The sequence below is a fragment of the Schistocerca piceifrons genome, chromosome 9 (genome assembly GCF_021461385.2).
Source record: "Schistocerca piceifrons isolate TAMUIC-IGC-003096 chromosome 9, iqSchPice1.1, whole genome shotgun sequence".
NCBI classification, from domain to species: domain Eukaryota; kingdom Metazoa; phylum Arthropoda; class Insecta; order Orthoptera; family Acrididae; genus Schistocerca; species Schistocerca piceifrons.
This window is the reverse complement of record NC_060146.1, coordinates 203,572,704-203,595,762: the sequence shown is the minus strand read 5'-3', so window position 1 is coordinate 203,595,762 and position 23,059 is coordinate 203,572,704. Positions and strand designations below refer to the sequence as shown.

The 23,059-nt window shown below is 37.6% G+C and overlaps 1 protein-coding gene across 4 annotated transcripts in view; it reads left to right on the top strand.

The window, feature by feature from the left end:
• LOC124716904 (kinesin light chain) overlaps positions 1-21,695 on the top strand; it is a 423,269-nt gene extending 401,574 nt beyond the window's left edge. For 3 of the 4 annotated variants that reach the window (XM_047243463.1, XM_047243462.1, XM_047243464.1), the window contains 3 exons: positions 7,248-7,381; positions 13,724-13,775; positions 19,833-21,695. In XM_047243463.1, coding sequence (XP_047099419.1) covers positions 7,248-7,381; positions 13,724-13,775; positions 19,833-19,910 — 264 coding nt within the window. In that variant the 3' untranslated portion in view covers positions 19,911-21,695. The remainder of the gene's footprint in view (positions 1-7,247; positions 7,382-13,723; positions 13,776-19,832) is intronic. The other variant, XM_047243466.1, reaches the window with a different exon arrangement.
• The last annotated feature ends 1,364 nt before the right edge of the window (positions 21,696-23,059 follow it).

Sequence of the window (23,059 nt, the reverse complement as noted above, 5' to 3'; positions counted from 1 at the left end):
ACCTTGCACAATTTTCTTAACAACATTTATCAGATTTACTTTTCATAATGAATAGTAATTAATTCTGTAACTTTCAGATGAAGCTAATGTGATCCCAGAACTGTTATGATGTGGAGTGAGTCAGTTTACAATTATTAGACACTTACATAATGAAAAACGACAACATACTGGCCATTTACACGGCTGGCCATTTACACGGCTGGCCATTTACACGGCTGGCCATTTACACGGCTGGCCATTTACACGGCTGGCCATTTACACGGCTGGCCATTTACACGGCTGGCCATTTACACGGCTGGCCATTTACACGGCTGGCCATTTACACGGCTGGCCATTTACACGGCTGGCCATTTACACGGCTGGCCATTTACACGGCTGGCCATTTACACGGCTGGCCATCTTCAGAGTGTAGTTTTTCAGTCATATCAATATTGCAATCAGGTGCACAGGTGCAGTGCTTTCCCTCGATTTTGTCCTGATTCTTTTTCCTCTGTCACTATCTGCATCTCGTGTGACTGACGATTTTTGGGCTAAATCTGACTGTTTATCAAATCTTCCATTTTGTACTGGCTAGAACATTTTCCTAAATTTCTGCCTGAAAACATTAGTTTTAGGTGTGTCTTGTTGCAGGATACTCCATAGTTAACACATATATGTTCTGTATATGTAGAGAGGTTAATTTCTTGAGTCATGTCAGACTAACAAGAATGGTCCTCCAGTTACATTCATGCATTTATCTCTATCTGGCATGATGACTCTTCCACGAAAATGGTGCTCAGGTGCTTAAATTCTCTCATCTTGTCATTGATTCCAAAGATACAACAACTCTTGTATGATAATACTGGCAGTTGAGAATGTAGGTACTCCAAAATCAAAGCTGGCAGTAGACCCCTCCCGCTATCCCTCCCCTACCAAAGAAGCTTTTTTTGTATAGTTTCAAAAGTTCTGCAAGTTTCTTGATAAAAATAACAGGATAATGCTTTTAAAAACTGCATCGATAGATGCTGAATCAGTTGAGTCATGTAAGAGACTAGCGAACCCCGCAGTGTTTCGCAATTGCTAAATATGTATTAGAATTCTATGTATATTCTAAACTCCTCTGCACCACCTTCCTCTTCTCTCTGCCCATCTCATCTACTACTCCCTTCTCTGTGCCCCCTTCCCCGTCCATCCTCTTAGCTGCGTCTCGGGGCTTGAGCCCAGTTTATTGTTATTGTAAATGAAACCGAGATTTGAAATTCAATTCGCTTAACACAAATGGGTAAATTGTTTGGGATAAATTGTATAGGAAGTATGAGGCACGCCTTTCCAGCTGTTGGATTTATCAGGCTAGTACCTTCAATAACAGTATTTACATAGTTTAATCTGTGAACGGGTAGGATTACAAAGTTTTGGACGATACAGATTCGATAGTAGTATGCTAATCGTAAGCTGGTAAGCCATAAATAAAACTTTCCTGTTTTAAAGAAAACAGTGAGAAAAAACAAAGCGGCACATTGTTATGCATAAAATTATGTGAAAATACAGGGCTATTACAAATGATTGAAGCGATTTCATAAATTCACTGTAGCTCCATTCATTGACATATGGTCACGAGACACTACAGATACGTAGAAAAACTAATAAAGTTTTGTTTGGCTGAAGCCTCACATCAGGTTTATGCCGCCAGAGCACTCGAGAGCGCAGTGAGTCAAAATGGCGACAGGAGCCGAGAAAGCGTATGTCGTGCTTGAAATGCACTCACATCAGTCAGTCATAACAGTGCAACGACACTTCAGGACGAAGTTCAACAAAGATCCACCAACTGCTAACTCCATTCGGTGATGGTATGCGCAGTTTAAAACTTCTGGATGCCTCTGTAAGGGGAAATCAACGGGTCGGCCTGCAGTGAGCGAAGAAACGGTTGAACGCGTGCGGGCAAGTTTCACGCATAGTGATGTGAAAGATGCAGTGTTTAAACCTCCTCTACCAAGAAACGTGCCAGAACTGCGAGCTCGCATCAACGATGCTTTCGAACTCATTGATGGAGACATGCTGCGCCGAGTGTGGGAGGAACTTGATTATCGGCTTGATGTCTGCCGAATCACTAAAGGGGCACATATCGAACATTTGTGAATGCCTAAAAAAACTTTGAGTTTTTCTATGTGTGTGCAAAGCAGTGTGAAAATATCTCAAATAATAAAGTTATTGTAGAGCTGTGAAATCGCTTCAATCATTTGTAATAACCCTGTACATGTCAGGAGAAAAAATATATGTGGGAGAAACAAATTGTATAATGCTCTATCATAGATGAAACTGACTTTGAGAAGGCAGTCAGATCTGCACATTTCCACAGCACAGTTGTTGTTTAAAACACTGTATAGCTTATATCCGTCTGAATGGTTGTTAGTGTCGTGTAAAAATTTGAAATAAATTGGTAAAGAACTTTTCAAGGGTTTTGATGACAGTCTTAAAGAACAACTTGTCTTTATGTAGTTGTGTAGATAAAGTATAGTAAATGACCAGAAAGTAGTAATGGACTAAGAGCTGAAATACAAATTCTGGAGTATTTCGACCGACACAATGGCTGTAGTTGCAAAGTCCAAGAGAGGAACCTAATGTTGCATCCAAGAAATTTTATAAAATAAAAAGAAAGGATGGCAAACATGAACACACACAGGGAAAAATCTAGTGTAAGATTTGATTAGAAAATTGGAGGAAAGATGATGAAGCAACAGAGCAGACACATTCTAGTCTGAATGAAAAAAGGTGGATGGAGTGATGGCATATTGTACCTCGAGACTTTAGAAGTCACTGATGGAGACTGTAATGCTTATTGTTTAAGACCTCAGGAACCTATCAAGTATATAGTGTTTTGTTCCCAAAAAATATTTGGCTACAGGACACTGGCTGGCATCACAGTTTTATTTTCTTCAAGTTTCAGTATAAACTTTCATAATGGTAGTTCATGAATAGTGCAGTGTACACATTTTTTCTAAGAATGCTTTGTCTTTTGTTAATACATAAATTGACTCATTTCACATCCCACAAGGGAACCTTCTTGATCATATCTACAGAGTATGATGGATGGATGGATGGATGGATGGATGAAAATGAGAGGGATTAAAGAGGTTCATCTGTTCGATTACAGTGTCACACATTCAAAATTGTGAACAAGGGGTGTTATAGTAATGCAAATCCATTACCGGGGTGACTATTATGCTCTAAAATTCTGTATCAGTCAAGAGTTTAAACAGATACACCGCAACAGATGATGATGATGATGATGATGATGATGATGACGACGATGGATCCAACTGAAGGATATTTACTTAAAAACTAATATTGATAGCTACTAAGCATTTCATCGCTTCATCCGAAAAAACTGAAAACAATGTGTGTTTCTTTGCAACTTAATCTGAGTCATTCAGTCATCTCCACACGGTTTGTCGCCACTGAGCATTCTGCCCTGCTGATGGCTGTTCATCAGTCCTCCGTCATTATTTGTTGTGATAAATATCATTGTGTGCAAGACGTAAGGAGGAGGATTGTTTGTATTCTAAAGAACTAACATTTGACATACTAACTGTGGTGTACATTGCAGGCATAATGTAGTTGTGTGATTACTGTACCGTCTTCTTGTTCATTAACGTCTGAAGTACAGTGGAGTTACACAGCTCAATGTATTTTTTAATGGCAACATACTAGTAACTTAGTAGTCACCATGCTTGAATAATGATATTTTCGTGTTCTCTGTACATTACCAGAGCAGAGTACTGTGTGATGTGTGTGTATTCGTGCAAAATTTCAGAAAATATTTTGCCTGTATAACACCAAAAAGACTGCCAATAGCTTAATGCATTGATAGCAAACATGAGTAGTAACTCACATGAATAATGTTTAATATTATGTTTTGTAATAGAGAGTTATTAGGTATTTCATTGGCTGCTTCTGCAGAGGAAATAACCTTCTAAAAAATTAGTGTGTGGTGCTATACTGCATGTATATGTAGATGTGTGTACACACACACACACACACACACACACACACACACACACACACACACACACACACACACACACACAAGCATAGCTCAACAAAAATAGTTGCACAAGTAGTTAAAATAACCTTTCTTTGTCTCAGTAGACCCTACTGACTCACTGGGTGTGTGATTCGTGTCTAATATGTAGTTCAGTTATGTGAAGAGCCATATGTGACATGGTAATTGTACATTTTACTAGCTTTAATCTTCCACATACAAAGAAATTAACATAAGTTATGTAGAGGAAAAAAAGCACGTTCTTTGTTGTGCATCGTGTGAAAAACGGGTATACTGATTCTCATTTCAAAATGAATTTTTTACTGGTGAAAGTTTGTGCTAAAGTTCTGCTACACAGTATTAAAAGTGGGGTATGGAACATTTCTTCATATAAAATATGTTAAAAACTTTCGATGTTGATCAGTATTAGGAAATTACCAGGTTGTTGCCTGCCTAAGTTTGTCTGTGGTACACTGTGTATTGAACTTCATTTCTTTATTAACTTGTAGTTTGTGGGTGGAACTATTACTTTCCCTTTTCTGTCTCATAGGTGTCTGCTCAGCTTCTTTACCGTTTCGTATCAAATATTGTACTTGATTTGTATCAGAAACAATATTATGCCCCATATGGTGCTAGTATATTTGCAGAAGTTTGTTCTGTCAGTGCACCATAAGATTTGTGGAATTCTGTTCTTTAGAAACATTCATTTTGAAGATAAATGAAGATGATTATCTACAGTGGTGTAAATTGTAGTTTTTGACAATTCGTTTTATTAAAGTGGAGGTTGCCGTATTGCAACATAGGGCTTTCTGTCATGACTAACACACAGTTACTCCTGATGAACAAATGACATATTGCATAATTGCATGTTTGTGTTACAGAGGATTAATTTAATGAAGAGAGAGTGCTTTGTTCATCATGTAATACAATTTCAGACTTTATCTTTGTTTAGTTATACTGTCACACACTGCTTTCTTCTCAACCTGCCCCACTTCATCCACCCACTTGCTCTGTCCCTAGTCCTTTCCCCTTGGGCTGTTCTTATATACTCAGCAAGGTGGCAAAGTGATTAAGGCATTGAACTTTCATTTGGGAAGGAGCTGGTATCAAAACCCCATATTGCAATTTAGATTTTACAGTTTCTTTAAATATGCAAATTTCAGCACAATTCCCCTGACAGAGGGTTACTTTAATCTCTAATGACCATGTTATTGACAAGATGGTAAACGGGAATCGTCTTACCTTTCTGTTCCTACATCGTTCCACTTCCTACATCGTTCCACTTCCTACATCGTTCCACTTCCTACATCGTTCCACTTCCTACATCGTTCCACTTCCTACATCGTTCCACTTCCTACATCGTTCCACTTCCTACATCGTTCCACTTCCTACATCGTTCCACTTCCTACATCGTTCCACTTCCTACATCGTTCCACTTCCTACATCGTTCCACTTCCTACATCGTTCCACTTCCTACATCGTTCCACTTCCTACATCGTTCCACTTCCTACATCGTTCCACTTCCTACATCGTTCCACTTCCTACATCGTTCCACTTCCTACATCGTTCCACTTCCTAGGCTAATCAGATTTTCTTCTTCATCCACTTCCTCTTCTATTTGTATAGCCCCTTTTGCAACTGTCTTGCCCCTACCACACAGTGTGTCCCCTTTGTTTCACTTCCTTAATTTTTGTGAACAGAGTCCATAACTCGTTCAATAGAATAACATGTTGTTAAGTGAAGATTATCGAATGAATAACAGGGAACAGTAATTGTGGTTGCTTCGTTTCTAAATTTTTCAAGTGGTGTGAGACTCATTCTGTCATTTATTAAGCGGTATTGTTATATTATCCAAATCTGAAGATGTAGACGTCTCCTGTGTATTCTATCTGAATGTGTGTAATGATGATATGAGATTTTGTCAGATACTTACTTTTCCTGTTTCATTTTATGAAGTGCAATTTCTCCTCTTCTTTTATCGTTCTTCTTTTTGCTTTTGTTTACATTTTCCATTGGCTCTGTTAGCTTTGCCATAATAAATTACTAGTAGTAGTAGTAGTAGTAGTAGTAGTAACAAATTATTGCACTTTATGGTTCAATATTAGCAAAAACACTTCCTTTCAGTGACTGCTGCACATAGTATCCAAGGTAAATAACAAAAGTGAGTTGTTAGGTAGTGGGTGCTGTGGTAATTACAGCTGTTTGAATTGGAATGCACGGTAAGTTACCAATAATGCCGTACTGGAAAAGAGAGGTGGATTTCACTTTTACCGTAGCCCATTGATACAAGGATCTGAATATGTATTTTTATATTGGAAGTAAATTTCTCTGTCTGTCCTTTACTTCTTCCCAAAAAATAAGTTAAAATACGTGAATATTTGTATAAAACTAAGGGTGTGGGTCACTTAAAGAATTGCAGTCTGTGTTTCTGACTTGACTTACCATAATGCTTTCCGCTCTGAGTTCCTACCTACCAACATAACTTCTGTAGAACAGTTGTGAACCTTCCACTGCATCTTAGTTGCTGTGCATCTTTAAATTGCTTACATCTATCTTTGCTTTGAAAGCACAGCACATGAACGAAGTGGAGATAATTCTGTACCTAAAATGATCAGTTCTGTAAATGGAGCCATTTTTTAATGATTCCTTATAGTAACACTAAAAAATAAAATTGGATATTTGTAGAATGTCTGTACTCAGTTGTGTTTGCAGTCTTGTGTATTATTTTAATGTTTGATGTCTAGTTTAGTCCCTAGGCTGTGGGATGTTACTAATGTTACATATGCATAATATATTTTTCAACATATGATACTGAGATACAAGTATTGTGACATGGAAATCTGTATTGGCTGAACACATACTCAAGAATTATCTTATACATAGTTCTAAGACGTACATAATTTAGGTAAAGTTCTCGAGGACAGTAAGTGTCGGATAAATATTAAGTGTGTTTGGAAAGCTTTTATTTGCAGATAGCTGTGTATATGATGGTTTTTTAATATTTTGGATTGTTGTACATACGTAAACTGGTTTTTATGTTATCTAATGCTGTAATTTGGTACAGTGTTTGTGATTATCATGTGGTGATTGGAGTGCACCCCTCTGTTCTGAGTCTGGACTAGTGGTGGTGGGATCACGCATTTCTGTTGCCTCTGCTCAAGGGAATTGGTATGCCTGTTAACTGACTAACCTATTCCCCGTCCTATGATACTGGCACATATTTTTGTAGTTGGGGAAGCACAGGCAGCGCAGTTCCTCGTTCTTGAAACTGCGGACAACGATAAAGCGTACGAACGCCAAGCTGATACAGAAGTTCTCAAAAGGCGGGGATGCTGACAGTCACGGCACCGTGTTAGACAACAGGTATGTGTGGTGGGAGGTCGTGTCAGAGGACAGGGGGAATGAGCGTTGATCCTGTCCAAAAACTGATCAGCTGCATTCAGAGGTGGGCCTTGTAGTTTCAAATAGATCTCTCTCTTGTGTATGATTAGCATATACCTCAGATATTTACTGTTGATGAACCTAACTTTTAGTGTGGGCAAAAATTACTGTTTTAGTTTTATTATTTTTTGAACTAGTGGTAACATATGCACCCCAGTGCATTTTGCAGAAATGTGAGAGGTGATGACATTGATAAACCATGAGAACTGAATTCCAGCTGCAGGAGTGTCTGTCAACCAATAACAGCAATATTGTATTAGACCTCCTTTGTTGTTGTTCTCACTGTTGCCCAGTGTATGTATTTCATGTACTGAATCCACAGAAAAATTTATAGAACTTACGAAGTTTACAGTATCTAAAAGAGAGCTAACTCATCCTGGCGGTTTTTTTTTTTGGGGGGGGGGGGGGGGGGCTGGTATTTGGGAGGATCACAGTCAGATACTCATCAGCTTAGTATTGCTTCTGTAATATCACTTAGGATCAGTGACAGCAGTTTCTCTGTGTGAGCCCACAGGGTGATTGTGGGTGGATCAGACTTGCCAGAGTCAGAGGTTTAGCAGTGCAGTTACACCTAAGAGGAAGAGTTGCTAGACAAAAAAATATGAAAGGTATCATATTTGCCTACCTTTCAGTAAGGTCTTGCTTGAACTCAGAGGCTCCTCCTGTAACCCAACAGTAGCCACTCCTTGCAGTAGGGTAATTTGTGCTGTACATAATTATAGTGTGACCAATGCAAGGGGTAAAAGATTCTGATCAGTCTTTGCACAGGAACAGCTGAGTTAATTCCAAATAGATTACTTTGAATTTTTTTTTTAATCTAGCATTGTAAGTACATTAAGTACATGTTGAAGAATGAGCAGACTAAAGAAAAGTAAATTATGTACATACAAGATATCAAACACCACTTTTTGGAAACTTGCCATAAAATTATTTATTTAAGAAACTAAGTTGAACTTTTGACTTGACAGCTTACTACACTGATCAATAGTTCTGCTGTCCTCATCATGGGAGGACGCTTGACACTCTTTAAAGTCCTTGCAATGTTTACCAGTTTCTTTTCGTGTAAGAAAAGCGATACTTTCGTTAGATTTAAAGATTAAACGTCTATTGCAAATTTAAACCATTATAAGAGTGTCTTGTTCATGTCAGGGAGCAGAAATTCTTATCCAGTTCTCTGATCTGTACTTATTTTTGGCATTTAGTATCTTCTGTTGTGTATTTAGAAAATAAGATGATATTGAAACAGTGTGAAATAGACACTACTTCTTCCAGTAAAATAAGTATTTCTTCAATATTGTAATCAAATAACAGTTAAAATTTACAACTAATGAATGCATTTCACATACCATAGGACATTTTTCACTTGCTATAGCTTTAAAACATGCCTAAAATTCAGTACGCTAAAAGATTGAAAGTTTCAACCAACCAGTATAGATTTACCATTATAAACCATTAATACATCACTTCTAGCTTATCCACTATAATCTCTTCTATAAGAAGCTAATTTTAACATTGTGATACAGAAATTGTGCTTGCAGACTAAGGAGCAGTGGTAATACGTTATTCCTCCTCCCTTCTCTCTCTCTCTCTCTCTCTCTCTCTCTCTCTCTCTCTCTCTCTCTCCCCCCCCCTCCTCCCCTCCCCCTCCCTTATTATTTTACTTATTCATCTATATTATCATTATTTCCTTCAGAGTAGTCTCCATTAGGTGATTGCCAGGCTTCCTTCAATCCCCAAAACATTTCTAGATCTTAATCTTTCGAATAGCACTTAGCTCTTTCCGCAATGCACTTTTAAAGGTTCTCTTTATTTTTGGAAATGGAAAAACTTGCATAATGCCATATCTGGCAAATATGGGAGCTGTGGCATTGTTAGTGTTTTTTCCCAAAAATTCATGAACAAGCAGTGAAATGAGTGCAGGTGCAGTTGCCACGAATTTTGTTGTCATACGCTTGATACCCAAAAGAACAGAAAAGATTTCATGGTTCAAGGCAATTAAGTTACTTGATATTGTGACATCAACTACTATTTCTCTTATTTGGCAATTGTTCATTATCATGTCTTTCACTTTTTCCACATTGGGATTGGTTGTTGATGTGCTGCGGCATCTAGAATGTTTTTCATCTTAAACATTTTCACCGCCACCTTCAAAATGCTTATGCCACTCGTAAACGTGGTTTTACTCATAGCAGACTGACCAAAAGCAATATTCAACGTTTCTAAAACTTTGTTACATTTTATTCCATGTTTAGAGCAAAATTCTGACTCGTTTTAAAAACAGTCAGTAGTTGCCACTTGTAAGCAAACACCTGCGACCTTTTTGACAACTGACGAGAGACTAAACATTAAATATGGTTACCAGTGTACAAGTAGGTTTCAGACACGTATACCAACACAGCGCTGAAAAATTGCACCAGTCAGACTACTACAGTTCGCAAAATTACAAATTTACCAATTCTTGTTAATCACACTTCGTATAACTGGTCACTTGGGGAGGGATTGTAAGTTGGTCTATAAGTGGGGATTAGTCATTTCAGCTGTTGGTCAGCACAACCTACTGGTTTGATTGTGGTATTATATATGTTTAATTCTTCATTTCGTTACCTAAGACTAAAATTTTTACGTAATGCTATTACTAAGACAGTCCTAATTGCATTTACACATTTATGAGAAGTCTGACATGACTTGCTCTGATCCACTGTTCATAAAGGTAAGCTCTAACTTGGTTCTGAGCCAAGGCAGATATATTGTAAGTGGATTTGTGAAACCACGGTAAACTATGGTAAGTTGCCGCAGTTGCGAGCCTCGGTGTTACAACAGTCAGTCAGTTTTGCAGGGGCTTGGCACTAACTGTGTAAGGTAAGTCCTCTTCAGTAAGCTCTCTCTTTTACTAAAAATTCATACTTACCTGTTGTACTATTCACTATGCCCTGCATGATACACTCTTCAGGCACTGTACCAGCTTGATGTAGTAAGTATTGTCGTGGAAATGCTTGTTTGCACTAAATTAATTGGTGATAATAGTAAGCATAACATTAGTCTCCTTTTGCCATACTGCAAGAGGCACGTACTGTCTACGAAATAACCACCGTCGACAAGTTTGGACTGAAACTGGTGTCTTGAGCACCCTCCAAAACATCCTGGAATAATACTTGCCAGAATTTGCAAATTCATTCATGTTACAGTGTCCACTCTTTATGTTCAGCTCTTTGCAGAAATGTGAGGTTGATAACTGATCAGGCTAGCAAAATCAAGAAGTTGGTTGTGGTGTTGGGCAGTGAATTCACCAGCGGATGTTAATTTTTTTTCTGGGTATAGGGTAACTTCGATTATTGACCACAACTGTCACTTACTTTTCATTGTGACCTAAACAATTTACATGATTACACTTTATGAACACTACACATATTACACTTGTAGTTCATATTTATTTTTTAGCTTTCTCAGGAGTGAGTACAGCGTTATAGAAAAATGTTTGCTGTTAAGAAAAGGCTTGCTGTTGCAAACGAGGTCACTACTCCAGTAGTTTCATGTTCTGTAGGTATACCCTCTTAAGTCAGAGAAAATTGAGCTGGTGGGGCTTTCAGGATGTTACAGTTTAAGTATTCTACTGAGTAATCTGTTCGTACTTTAACTGAATTTGTTTTTAGTTAGAGAGGCAAGATTGATCTGTACTTGAAAGCAGTAAGCTTTCAAAGTATTTCCTGACAGTCAGTGTTTGTAAAGGTTGCTATAAATTTTATGTGGTAGGCCACCCTAGTTCTCCACTTTTCCCCAAACACTGAAACGGTAGCTTCATTTATGACAGATCTACATATTACATCAGACAAGTGGCGTTACAGTTTTGAAGAAGAAATTCGTACTCCATTGTCCAGGCTTGGCTATTTTGGGATACCTTCAGTAACAGTGTCTTGTGAAATTAAGCTAAAATACCTTTTACAGATACAGAAATCTGGACAAATATTGAGTGTGAAAAATCGAATTTACATTTTCGTATGAACTTAGTTCTGGTACAATTTAGCAAATTGTATAAAAAAGCTATTAAATTATGAGACAGAGTAGCTGGCCTGTGGCTACAGGAAGAGGAAAAATTGGCAAAGATGTATATGCAAACAAACAAAAAATTATGTGACTTTACTTGTTTCTTCTCCAAAGTGATGATAGAAACATTGACTGCCCATTGTACGTGTCTCTATAGGCAATAGTGTTCTTGGTTGAATTTGTGTTTTGATACAGAAAATCATATTGGTTTGGTATAGTGTGCTGCCCTGCCAGAAGAGAAACATAAATACAGGAAGGAGATCCCGCGGATTAAAAATGCTATATATATGCTTAGACAATTTTGTTGGACAAGGTGGTCTTCAACTTTGAGAAAATATAAGTGTGGTCTGTGCAGAAAAATGTAATAGTGTTCCAGCGTTTCAAAATTACAATGTTTCACTCTGTAGAGTGAAGTGCTGAGTCTTCCACAGTGCTTGTATCTGAGCCTATTTCACTACTGAGTACAACCTGAAGCAACGGTAGAGTACAAATTGAACTATTATTACGTTCAAAGAATGCCGTTTAATTCAAAATTCACTGAAACAGAAATGAAAGTTCATGGAAGAAAATGAAAAATTATGGTATTTTTTATGTGGGAATAAGTCTGAGCCAATTGCAAACCAATCAGAAAATACTAATTATAATCGTAAGTGTAGTAGTGTAAAGTGGAGTGTACCTGACATGATGCAACGTTCGGCATACTTATTAGACAAGAATGAAATATGTTACTGCAGCAGCAGTAGTAACAGCAGCAGGAGGTTTATCACATTGTTGTTTGTGGACAGTGGATTAGCACTAATATCCATCAGGATAAAATTTGATGATTGCACTTCTTTGCCATGCTATAGCATCCTTCAGCTTCCATAGAGCATCTTATATAGGTTGTATAAGAGTTATTGGTAATGAGGTTATGAAAACATACAAATCTTTGCTATGTTGAAGGTATGGCTTTCTTCTCAGTATAGCTTTGATAGTAAACTGAATCACATAATCTGTGGTAGATATAAATTGTCAAAAGATGTAAATTTTTCGAAGATGTGTAAAATTTGAGGGAAGTAACTGTTGACCAGGTCACTGTGGTCAGTGTGAATGGATTTATTAGCCTACATACTTTAAGTTTAGTCAGCCTCTTAGACACACCGTTTAGCCCATTTTCCTGTGCTTTGGTTAAATGTGAAAAGAAGAAACTGACATGGAGTTTTAATCGAGAACATTAAATATGTACAAAAATCAAAATACAAACAGGTTTTTTTACTGCAAAAAGATTACCTGTTCTAAAAAGGTCACCAGAAACTCCATTTAGAAAAATAAAATTGTGACATATTCAGTCAAATGATTATGGCCATTAAATAACTGAAAGCACAGAACTGCAGAAAATGAAAAGTAAAGGAACAGGAATATCGGTAAGATTCTCACATGCAGAATGAAGCTTCCTTTTCAACTTTTATAGTTTAGTACAGACTGTGCATCACGTTTGTGGCCATACCTGTTCTGAGCTAACTTGTTTTTTCTGCTGCAAATGCTCAGCTGGAAGTTGGCCTCCTTTGTTTTATGTAAAATGTTATTGTGCTCTCTCTCTCTCTCTCTCTCTCTCTCTCTCTTTCTCTCTTCTCTCTCTCTCTCTCTCTCTCTCTCTCTCTCTCTCTCTCTCTCTCTCTCTCTCTCTCTCTCGCTCTCTCATTTAAAGTTACATTCATATTTGCTGCTTTCTCTTTGGTTAAATTGATGAAGAAGACAACAAAATAATGATCTTGAGAAGCCAAAAGTATAAAGGCCAAAAATTAATGGTTTAGGTTACAGTACAATAATGCAAGCATTTTATAATTTGTGAAACAACATTGTGTAACTGTTAGATCAAGAGTAGTAGTTTCTGGCTTGACACTAGCAAATACAGCGTTTATGTTCCTCTTATTTGCAAATGGATTGCAGATACTCGTGGAGAACTGAAAACTTTGACTTCTACAGTGTATTGTACAGTCATTTACAGTTATGGTCCCTCCATTAAAGCAGAGTTGTAAGTTAGCAAAGCATTTATTTTTGATTCTAACTGTATCCAAATTTACAGAACCTTTCACAGTGTAAACAGTGTTGAATACAATTTTATTTTAAAAACATTGTTGACTCTGTGTTTTAGTTAACTATCTGACATCTGTTGCTATGTAGTGTCTTTACATTAAGTACTTATTTAATGGCCATTCTTGTGTTGTTTGTTTTTCATTTCAGCATGAGGCGCGCAAATTCTCTGTCCGTTCTTAGTAACGCAAATGCAAAGCAGGTGAGTACACTTTCCCTTACATTAATTGCTACAGCAATATGCCACTTAATTCATATTGGTGTAAACCCTTGTTATAAGTTAATAGTTACAGTATAAATTTCCAAGAATAAGTTTTGAAAAAAAAAAAAATGCCAAAATGTGAGGAGTATGCAGTTAGTTACTTTCACTGATGAATATTTGAATCATTGAAACTGTAAAGTGCTGCTTGCAGTAAGCCAGAGTGAGACCACAAATTGCATCAGTGGTGAAACAAATCGTTGACAAATCGTGATATGGGAAAAGTAGGGCACCTCTCGAAGCTGTACAGACTGTGGTGTTGACACATTCCATCTTACAGGTTCCATCTCGGTAGTTAATTCCGAGGGGTACGGTAATACGATTAATTGTGCTTCGTAATGATGTTGGTATGATATACACAGGTAGCTGGAGGTTGGATTGTGAGAACATGAGAGAGCTATCCAGGAAGTTATTATGTTTTGGTATTTTAAAGAAAAAAGTATAGAAAAAATGTTTTAGGCAAAAAAACACACTTAAATACTACCTTTCATCATAGTCTCCACACAAATTTAAGCACTTATTGTAGTGGTGAATGAGCTTCGAAATTACATTGTCTTAAAATTCTGCCATCTAAGATTTGAGCCAGTTAGTCGTCATCACCGAACCCCTGCCCCCCCCCTCCCCCTCGAAGTTCCACAGTACCTTCACACTTGGTAGTCACTGGCTGTAAGATCTTGGCTGTATGGTGCATGAGTGGAAACACCTCCCACTTCAAAGCATTGACTGCTTCTTTAGTGCGATTTTCTGTGTGGGGGGGTCAAGAGTTGTCGTGTGAGAACAAAGTTTTTGAGCTCAGCTTTCCTCTATGCTTATTCTGAATTGCATTTCTTAGGTTCTCCAAAGTTTAACTATACACCACAGTGTGTATTGTTGTGCCATGCTCAAGAAAATGAACAAGAAGCATATGAAACTTCCTGGCAGATTAACCGTAGCATTACCAATGGGGGGGCCTCGTAGGCCCACTGACTCAGTTTTTCTATGTTGTATCCACACCCTTTGATGTATGAACTTGAAAGCAAAGGTAATTGTTCGTTATTGAATGTACTATTGAGTCATTACAGAATTTCGGAATAAAAATGTAATTAAAATTCATTTACTTGATTTAATTCTCTGTGGGCCTTAGATGCCCACCCGTTGGTAATAGCAAGGAAAGATTTACGAGGTTGAGTCTCTCGTTTCAAATTCTTACCATGAAACGAATTTTGGCAGTGTTGCCTTCAGACATATTATTATGAAGCGGAACATTGTTACTTTCAGTGTTTCTGCTGCTGTTGAACCAGCAACATGAGTAGACATCATTTACGTGATAGTTCCATTGAAAGAGTGCTAGAAGTAGTTTTGAACGAATCAGATTTAGAGGAAAGTGAAGTGGATGATGATGTGGAAGAAATTAGAACTGATTCATCGTCTGAGAATGAAGATGAGGTTGAAGCCAATCCACCAGATGATAATGATACGGAATGTGATAAATTCATTGCAAAAAGTGGACGAGAGTATATTACGAAGCCATCTCGACAATATCGGCGTTCTGTACAAAATATAGTGCGAGAAAGAATGGGGCTAGGACAACAAGGAAGAATTGCGTCTCCGAAAGAGGCTATAGAGCTCTTTTTTACACCTCAAATTATGAATCTAATAAAACTACACTCAAATGAAGAGGCTTCTCGACTAGGTATTCAGCACACAGATGAAGATGAGTTATTTTGTTATATAGGACTCTTGCTAATCATGGGTTCAAATCATGACAATAAGATACCTGTCCAAGATTTATGGTCTTTGCTTCAGAGCCGACAAGTGTACTATGGATCAATGAGTCGGACCCGATTTTTCGAATTGACTAAAATATTGAGGTTTGATGATAAGAACACAAGAGAAACTCATCGCCAGACTGACAAGTTTGCTCCAATGAGGGAAATTTTTGGAAGCTTCAATTCTTCACTTCCATTGTATTTCATTCCTGGTCTACATACAACAGTGGATGAGATGTTGTCTTTGTTCCGTGGTCGCTGTCCATTCAAGGTGTTTCTAAAAGAAAAACCTGGAAAATACGGCATTCTAATTCGAATGCTGTCTGATTCTGAGACTAGATATGTGATCAGCATGGACATCTATACAGGCAAGTCAGGAAATACACAGCATTCAAATGGACCGATGGAAATTGTAAAGAGACTAATAAAACCTATTGAAAAATCAGGCCGTAATGTTACCACAGATCGGTACTATACTTCAGTGGAGCTTGCTGAGACTCTATGGAATGATTTTCACCTCACACTTGTCAGCACCCTACAGTCTAACAGACGACACATACCTGAAGAGCTGAAGACTACAACTGGCCGCAGTTTACACTCTTCCATCTTTGCTTATACTGACCCTCAGACACAGAGGCCACCAGTTACTCTTGCATCAACGCTAGTCCGCGAGAAGCCAAAACGACTGCTGTTGATGCTTTCAACTTATCACTCAGAAGGGGTGTTGAATGAAGACTCAAAAAAGACTAACATAAATCTTTTTTATAATTCTACAAAGGGAGGCGTGGACACCATAGACCAGATGGCAAGACACTACAGCACAAAGAGAGGAACAAGAAGATGGCCTTTGTCCCTCTTCTACACACTCATTGACATAGCAGCAATAAATGCATATTCACTCTTCCTCCTCAACTTTCCGAATTGGAAAAAGAATTTGCTAAACCGCAGAAGAGTTTTTATCACTAACTTAGGTCTCGAACTAATAAGATCTCAAGTAGATAAACGGGCACAAAATTTGTATGGACTTCAGAAGCCAGTAATAATGGCAATGGAAAGCATCACACAACGGAAGCTCAGCTGCTCTGTAGAACCATCATCTTCAACAGCAGAACCAGGAACACGTGGACGGTGCCACCTATGCTGCCAAGAAGCTGCATCTAAAAAGATCAAGTACAACAAGCTGGGAAAGTCAACTGTTACCTGCTCTCAGTGCCACAAACACGTCTGTGGGAAGCACTGCAGGAAGACAGTGTTGTGTGAAAAATGCGTTGCAGAATGAGACAGTAAATTTTGTTTGCTTCATGTAGTGTATCGAATTAAAAAAGTCGTTTTTATAAGAAAACACTATTTTGAAACATTATTCCAAAAAATATATAAACTGAATCTCGTGATTTGTTCATTTTATTCCTATTATAATAACATCTTTTATTATCCAGTATACAAAAACAATGTCTATGCATTTTGAATTGTTATTAGAGGTATCAGAAGTAAATAAACTTGATTTATGATAAAATAAATTGTGGTATTCTTTATGGGCCTTTGAGGCTCCCCCATTGGTATCACATGTAACAAAAAATACGTTGGTAATGCTAGGGTTAAAACTGTGTGCCGGACCGAGACTCGAACTCGGGACCTGTGCCTTTTGCGGGCAAGTGCTCTACCAACTGAGCTACCCAAGCACGACACACGCCCCGTCCTCACAGCTTTACTTCTGCCAGTATCTCATCTCCTACCTTCCAAACTTTACAGAAGCTCTCCTGTGAGCCTTGCAGAACTAGCACTCCTGAAATAAAGGTCCCAAGTTCGAGTCTCGGTCCAGCACACTGTTTTAATCTGCCAGGAAGTTTCACATCAGCGCACACTCTGCTGCAGAGTGAAAATCTCATTCAAGAAGCATATGTTCGTGTCCCAAAAAACTGTTGGCATAATCTTCCTTGCAGAGTTTGTGTGGAGAAATTTGTGTCCCCCCTCATCCATAGATTGCATTTTGGTTTCACAGTTCACACGTTTCACCCAGGTGTCATCTTTATCGTAAGAATCCAGAAATGTCAGTGATGCCACCATACGCTACGCCTCGTGGTTTTCTGTGAAGATTTTTGGTACCGATACCAAACTTGCACAAAATTTGTAATAGCCTAGCTTCTGTGCAACCATATGTGACAAACTTTGTTAATTTTGTGGGAAACTAAATAAGAGCTCCATCATTGTGAATCTTCTCATTGATTTTTGCAACCAGTTCATCAGTCACAGTGCTACGTTGTCCACCTCGCTTTTCATCGCGAACATTAGTTAGGCCTACTTTTAAACCTAATGCACAATTGGCACACTCCATCTGAAATGACTCCATTGTTCGCATTCAGTTGCCAATAAATTTGTCACTTTATTGTTTTTTTTCCCAGTAAAAACCTTATTACTGACTGTACTTCAAAAGTTCGGGGATTTTAAACTGCAGTAACATTTAAAACTTATATTGTCAAATGACACGAATGTCATAACGGCACAGTTGCGTGCCGACTGAACGGACAAACACACAGACAACAGTATCGCCGTGCTAGCCCTGCCCACTGTTTCCGCATGTGGAAATGTAATCTACTTTCCACTTTCCAGATAACCCTCATATTTTTTATATTGCTGGGTACGCTCTGTACGCACAGTACAAACAAGTTGATGTGTCACTGTTTGTAATGTTTTTGTCTCTGGATAGTGTCCATGAGCTTTTAATGCTCTAGAGCACATAATCGAATAATGCACCAGGAATACATCACATTTTTACTCGTATCTTGCTTCAGTCTTTTTGAGGGTGGTCATTATGACAGGATTTAGCACCAAATAAAAAAAGGCAATGAACAATCTTCATTTATATTCCATAGGCCACTGCACAGTGCATAGCAGTGCCAAGCTGCACGGTATGGTTTTCTTAGTATGAAGACGAAAAGACAATAAAAAGACCAATTACGCTTCCAAAACACAGAAGAGGACTCGACAGGAAAGAAACGGAATGAGAAAGAAGTGACTGGAAGAAATGAGAAGTACATTAAGAAAGAAATACTTGCAGGTATTGGACTCGCACGTAGAGGAGAGAGGAAATTATATTTTCTGAATGTATTTCCTGTTAGCTAGGGAGAGGAAAGAGCACGGTGATCAGAAAACTGTCAGACAAACACTAAAAGGTTGGGTTGAAGGGGAAGGGTGAACTATGCCACTCCTTCTAACTCAATTCCTCTAATGGAGGCACTCAGTGTGACACACAGTCTATTCACCACCGCTGTTATGCAACAACAAACTGTCGGTTAGAATTGTGTAGTGCTAGAGTAGTGCAGTGTTCATGCATAATTCACTATTGTGCTCTGTGTGCACAACATTTACCAATAGTCAGCTGCAGTGTGCAAAAATGCATTCTGCCTGTGGTGGCACAGTGCTCCCGGTTGTCAAGCCTTAAGTGAAGGGCAGCTGGGAGACACAGTAGCACAAACTGGCAAACATTAGATAGCAGGTAGTTTTAATCAGAGTGTAGGTACAGTTTGTACTTATGGCAGAAAGTTACCGTGGTTCGTGTCGAGAATGCGGAAGAAAAATATAAGGACTGTCAGAGTGTTGTTCATTGTATATTAAAGATAATGGATTGTAGAGGGGCCATTCAAAGAGTGAGGTAACTGTTTCTCGGTGGTTTGTCGTGTGGAAATGGTAAAAAAAAATTCAGAACGAGGAAAAATAAGGTTTCAACTATGGAGGAGCACAGGCAAATGCATTAGAATGAAAGTCTCAGTGAGGGGAGGCGATAAAAAAAAGTTGCTTGCAGCCATTCTTTTTGTGGGTTTTGTACAGTCTGCCCTTGACAGCAGTTGAGAAATACTACAGCAAAATTACTTGATTGACAATGGTAAGTCTGCTTAAACAGTTATAAGGATGTTAAATTTGTGGTGAGTAACTAACTGTTGGACTCTTTCATTTGGGTTACATTAATCATTATCTCACTTTGGCTATAGAGTCAGGTTTATAGAGGTATTTGTAGTTTATGCAACAATATATAAATGTTAATTTTACAGTTAATATATTTCTCTTTTAATTAAGATATGTTTTTCCCATTGATGTTTCTCCCATTTCAAATTGTCGTACATGACAGTTTTGTATGGTAACTGGCATCACAAGTTAAGTCTAAATGTGTCAGATTTGGAGTACTCGAGTAACTTTTCCTCGACAAGAGGTAGCTTTCAGATTTTATCTGCCACTCGACACGTCTACCATTTTTCAGTGGCGGGAGCAGAGCGAGTTTGGGTTGCTGCGGAGCCGCACGGCGAGTTCTGACCGGCTGCGGCAGGGTGCAACGTAGACCCTCACTTGCCTCTCTGCGACTGTTGCCACATGCCGGTGACTGGATCTGGCTATTTTTTGTAACCGTCAGTTGACTGTAGTGATGGACACAGAATAATTTCTGAAATTAGCAGATATCACAAGAATGCTATTTATCTGTTGTCTTATTATGTCCTCCAGACTATCTTGTCTTTTGCTGTATCAGTTCTAGCAATTAGGGGTTATATGTCTGCATTTATTTTTCTGTTTTTAATTATATACCAGTAGCTGTCTCTACACTGATGTAACTGTAATTGTGTTTGTAAGCAAATGCAGTGAGTGATTGGTGCTAGAAGTGTATAACTTAAAACTTCAGTTTTGTGCAATATTTTCTTTTGTAAGACTTGAAACAGTTGTATTGTGTAAAAAGCATGATTGCCCGTCGTAAATCTGAGAGAGGCTACATAATACTGAGCTTAAACATACACACAAACTAAGATGTAGCACTTGCAAGATAAAGTTAATTTCTTCTTTGGCAGTTGTATCATCATCGTATAATGATTTCTCCTCCTTTCAGTTCCAATAAGAAGTTACTTGTGTTTGGATTTTCTTAGTGCCAAAAAAAAAAGGCAGAATCACTTGGTACCCAATACTTAATTCAGTATTGGGATACAATAAGGGACTTCTGGAAAAGAATACAGGCAAATTAGTATTATTCATTTCTGCAGAAAAAAATTGATTCCTGCAGAGTATTATTTTTGGTGATGTACTTAAATCTGATTTTATCCATTAGGAATGGTTGGTGGAAGCTTGTGAATGTAAAAACAAGGGGCTTGTTTATAAAAGAACTTTTTGTGCTACCTGTCAAGATTTCTTTTTATCTCTATTTTGCACGACACATTTTGGGAAATGATTCCCAGTTCTTGTTGTCGCCTCAAAGACTGGTTTGATGCAGATTTCCATGCTACTCTATCCTGTCAAGTCTCTACACGTTGTAACACACAAAAACGCACTATAAAATGGGAATCATTTCCTGAAATGTCATGCAAAATATAAATAAAAAGAAAATTTACTGATAGCAGAAAGTTACATTACAAACACACCCACTGTACTTAAATCCATTGCATTTAATGGATTGGAGCTTATCAGTTTATTTAATTACACTTATTACTTAAATAACTATCTGCTTTCATTTTGTGGGTACCTTATAGCCCATAAATACTTTCTTCTCTCTTGACTCCAAGGACTTTGTTACTTTTCAAAAAAAAAATGTGCACACCATCATTTAGAGATTTCTCTCATTTTGTCACTGAAGACTGATTCAGGAAAGTAAAAAGAAACTTCCCATTTCATTATTCGATTTATCTTCTGCTACTTGCAAAGATAGTATCACTTTCAGAAATTATTTGCCAGTACTTTACTTCTAAGGTCTATTTATTCTTTAACAATGCTATTTGTTTCAAATTCCTTCCTTGAACCAATTTAATAAATAGTCTCTCAACAACTTAAACCAAATATCAAAAATATTACACAATAATTATGGAACAGTATTCTGAAATATTTGACACACACACACACACACACACACACACACACACACACACACACACACACACACACACAGAGAGAGAGAGAGAGAGAGAGAGAGAGAGAGAGAGAGAGAGAGAGAGAGAGAGAGAGAGTTTCAACAGCTTACAAAATTTATATAGTGTAAGGCCGCCATCCTCATCTGTGTTTTAGTTAAATTCTGAAAGTTCTCAGTATGATCCTTCCTGTTGCATTTGTCAGCCTACTGTTTAACAAATACACATGAAATATAACCAAAGATGACGTGAGAAATTTCTTAAACATATATGTAGAAAATAAAGCTAAATAATTCTTTTTCAGATGTATAAGGAATAAACTAACTCCTCATACAGATCCTTAATCTGTTATATTTGTTAAACTGCAAGATCTGCTTTTATTTTTAATGATACTATAGAAAAATTTTAAACTCGCATGTAGAATTTATTAGAATATTTGTTTTGTTGTATTCTTGGCAGTTTACATAAGCCAGCAGAAATTTGCTTAGTTACTATATTTATCGTTCATTAAAAGTTTGTAGTAGATTTGCACCAGTCCTATCCAGATCTGTTGTACGATTATTCTGTTGTGCAAAAAAAGGAGCTTAAATTTTTCATGGATACTGTTATGATATACCAGAGTTGATTTCAGCCTGTCACATAAGTAAAATGTGTGTTTGCCACTGTTCGTGAGAGATTGTGCACATATTCGGGAGTCTCATTGCCATTTCCCTCCTCGATCTCAAGCCTGTGACTGTTTGCCGCTTATCAGTATTTCTAGCATTTTGGCAAGTGTGTTCCTGGAGAACTGGGCAACCAGCTACCGCATTTTCTTACCGTGTAGTATTGTATAATGCAGGACAGTCATATTAGCGTGTATTTTATATAGGGTCTTCTCTCTTCATAGTCACCAGCTCAGAGAGGGAAAAATGGAAGTATTTCAAATAAAGATAACTTTCTTCATTGCTCTTTGCTGTTATGGAGGGTAATTATAGGTGATCATTATATCAACAATTTAATACCATATTTACACATCACTGTAAAAAGTTGAGCCTTGATAATTTAAAAATTAAACAGTATTCTGTAACTTAGTTCCATAGAAGAAATGTAAATGTAAACAAAAACTATTAAATGTATGTGCATGTGTACTAGCATTCCTGATAGAAGTAAAGTATTTGTGACTTCGGATTTATTTGAACAGTACTGAGGGAAGCTTTTGACTGAGTTTTGGGTGATTGTAGTCATGTCCGCTGACATCCTAGGGTAGTGTTGTACCCCAAACATTTATATTTATCTGTTAATAAACTTACTGTGTTTTCATGTATCCATTTCCAGACAGTAGGAAGATTAATTTTATGTTGTTGTCAGCTGCATCTGTCATGTAATCAGTTGTATTATCATTCCATTGATTTGACGGAACTGGCAAATGTTGTAATCAAGAGGGAGGGAAAGTAGGGAGAAAATGGTTGAAGTTAATTGTACGTCTGTAACTATATTCTTGTTTCTTATTTATGATGACATGTAAATAATTTTATGAGAGATGTCCTTTATCTAATTTATTATTGATGAATGCAAGCAAGATATTTTTGCACATGCACACATTTTTTATGTAAAGACGTGTTCGTTG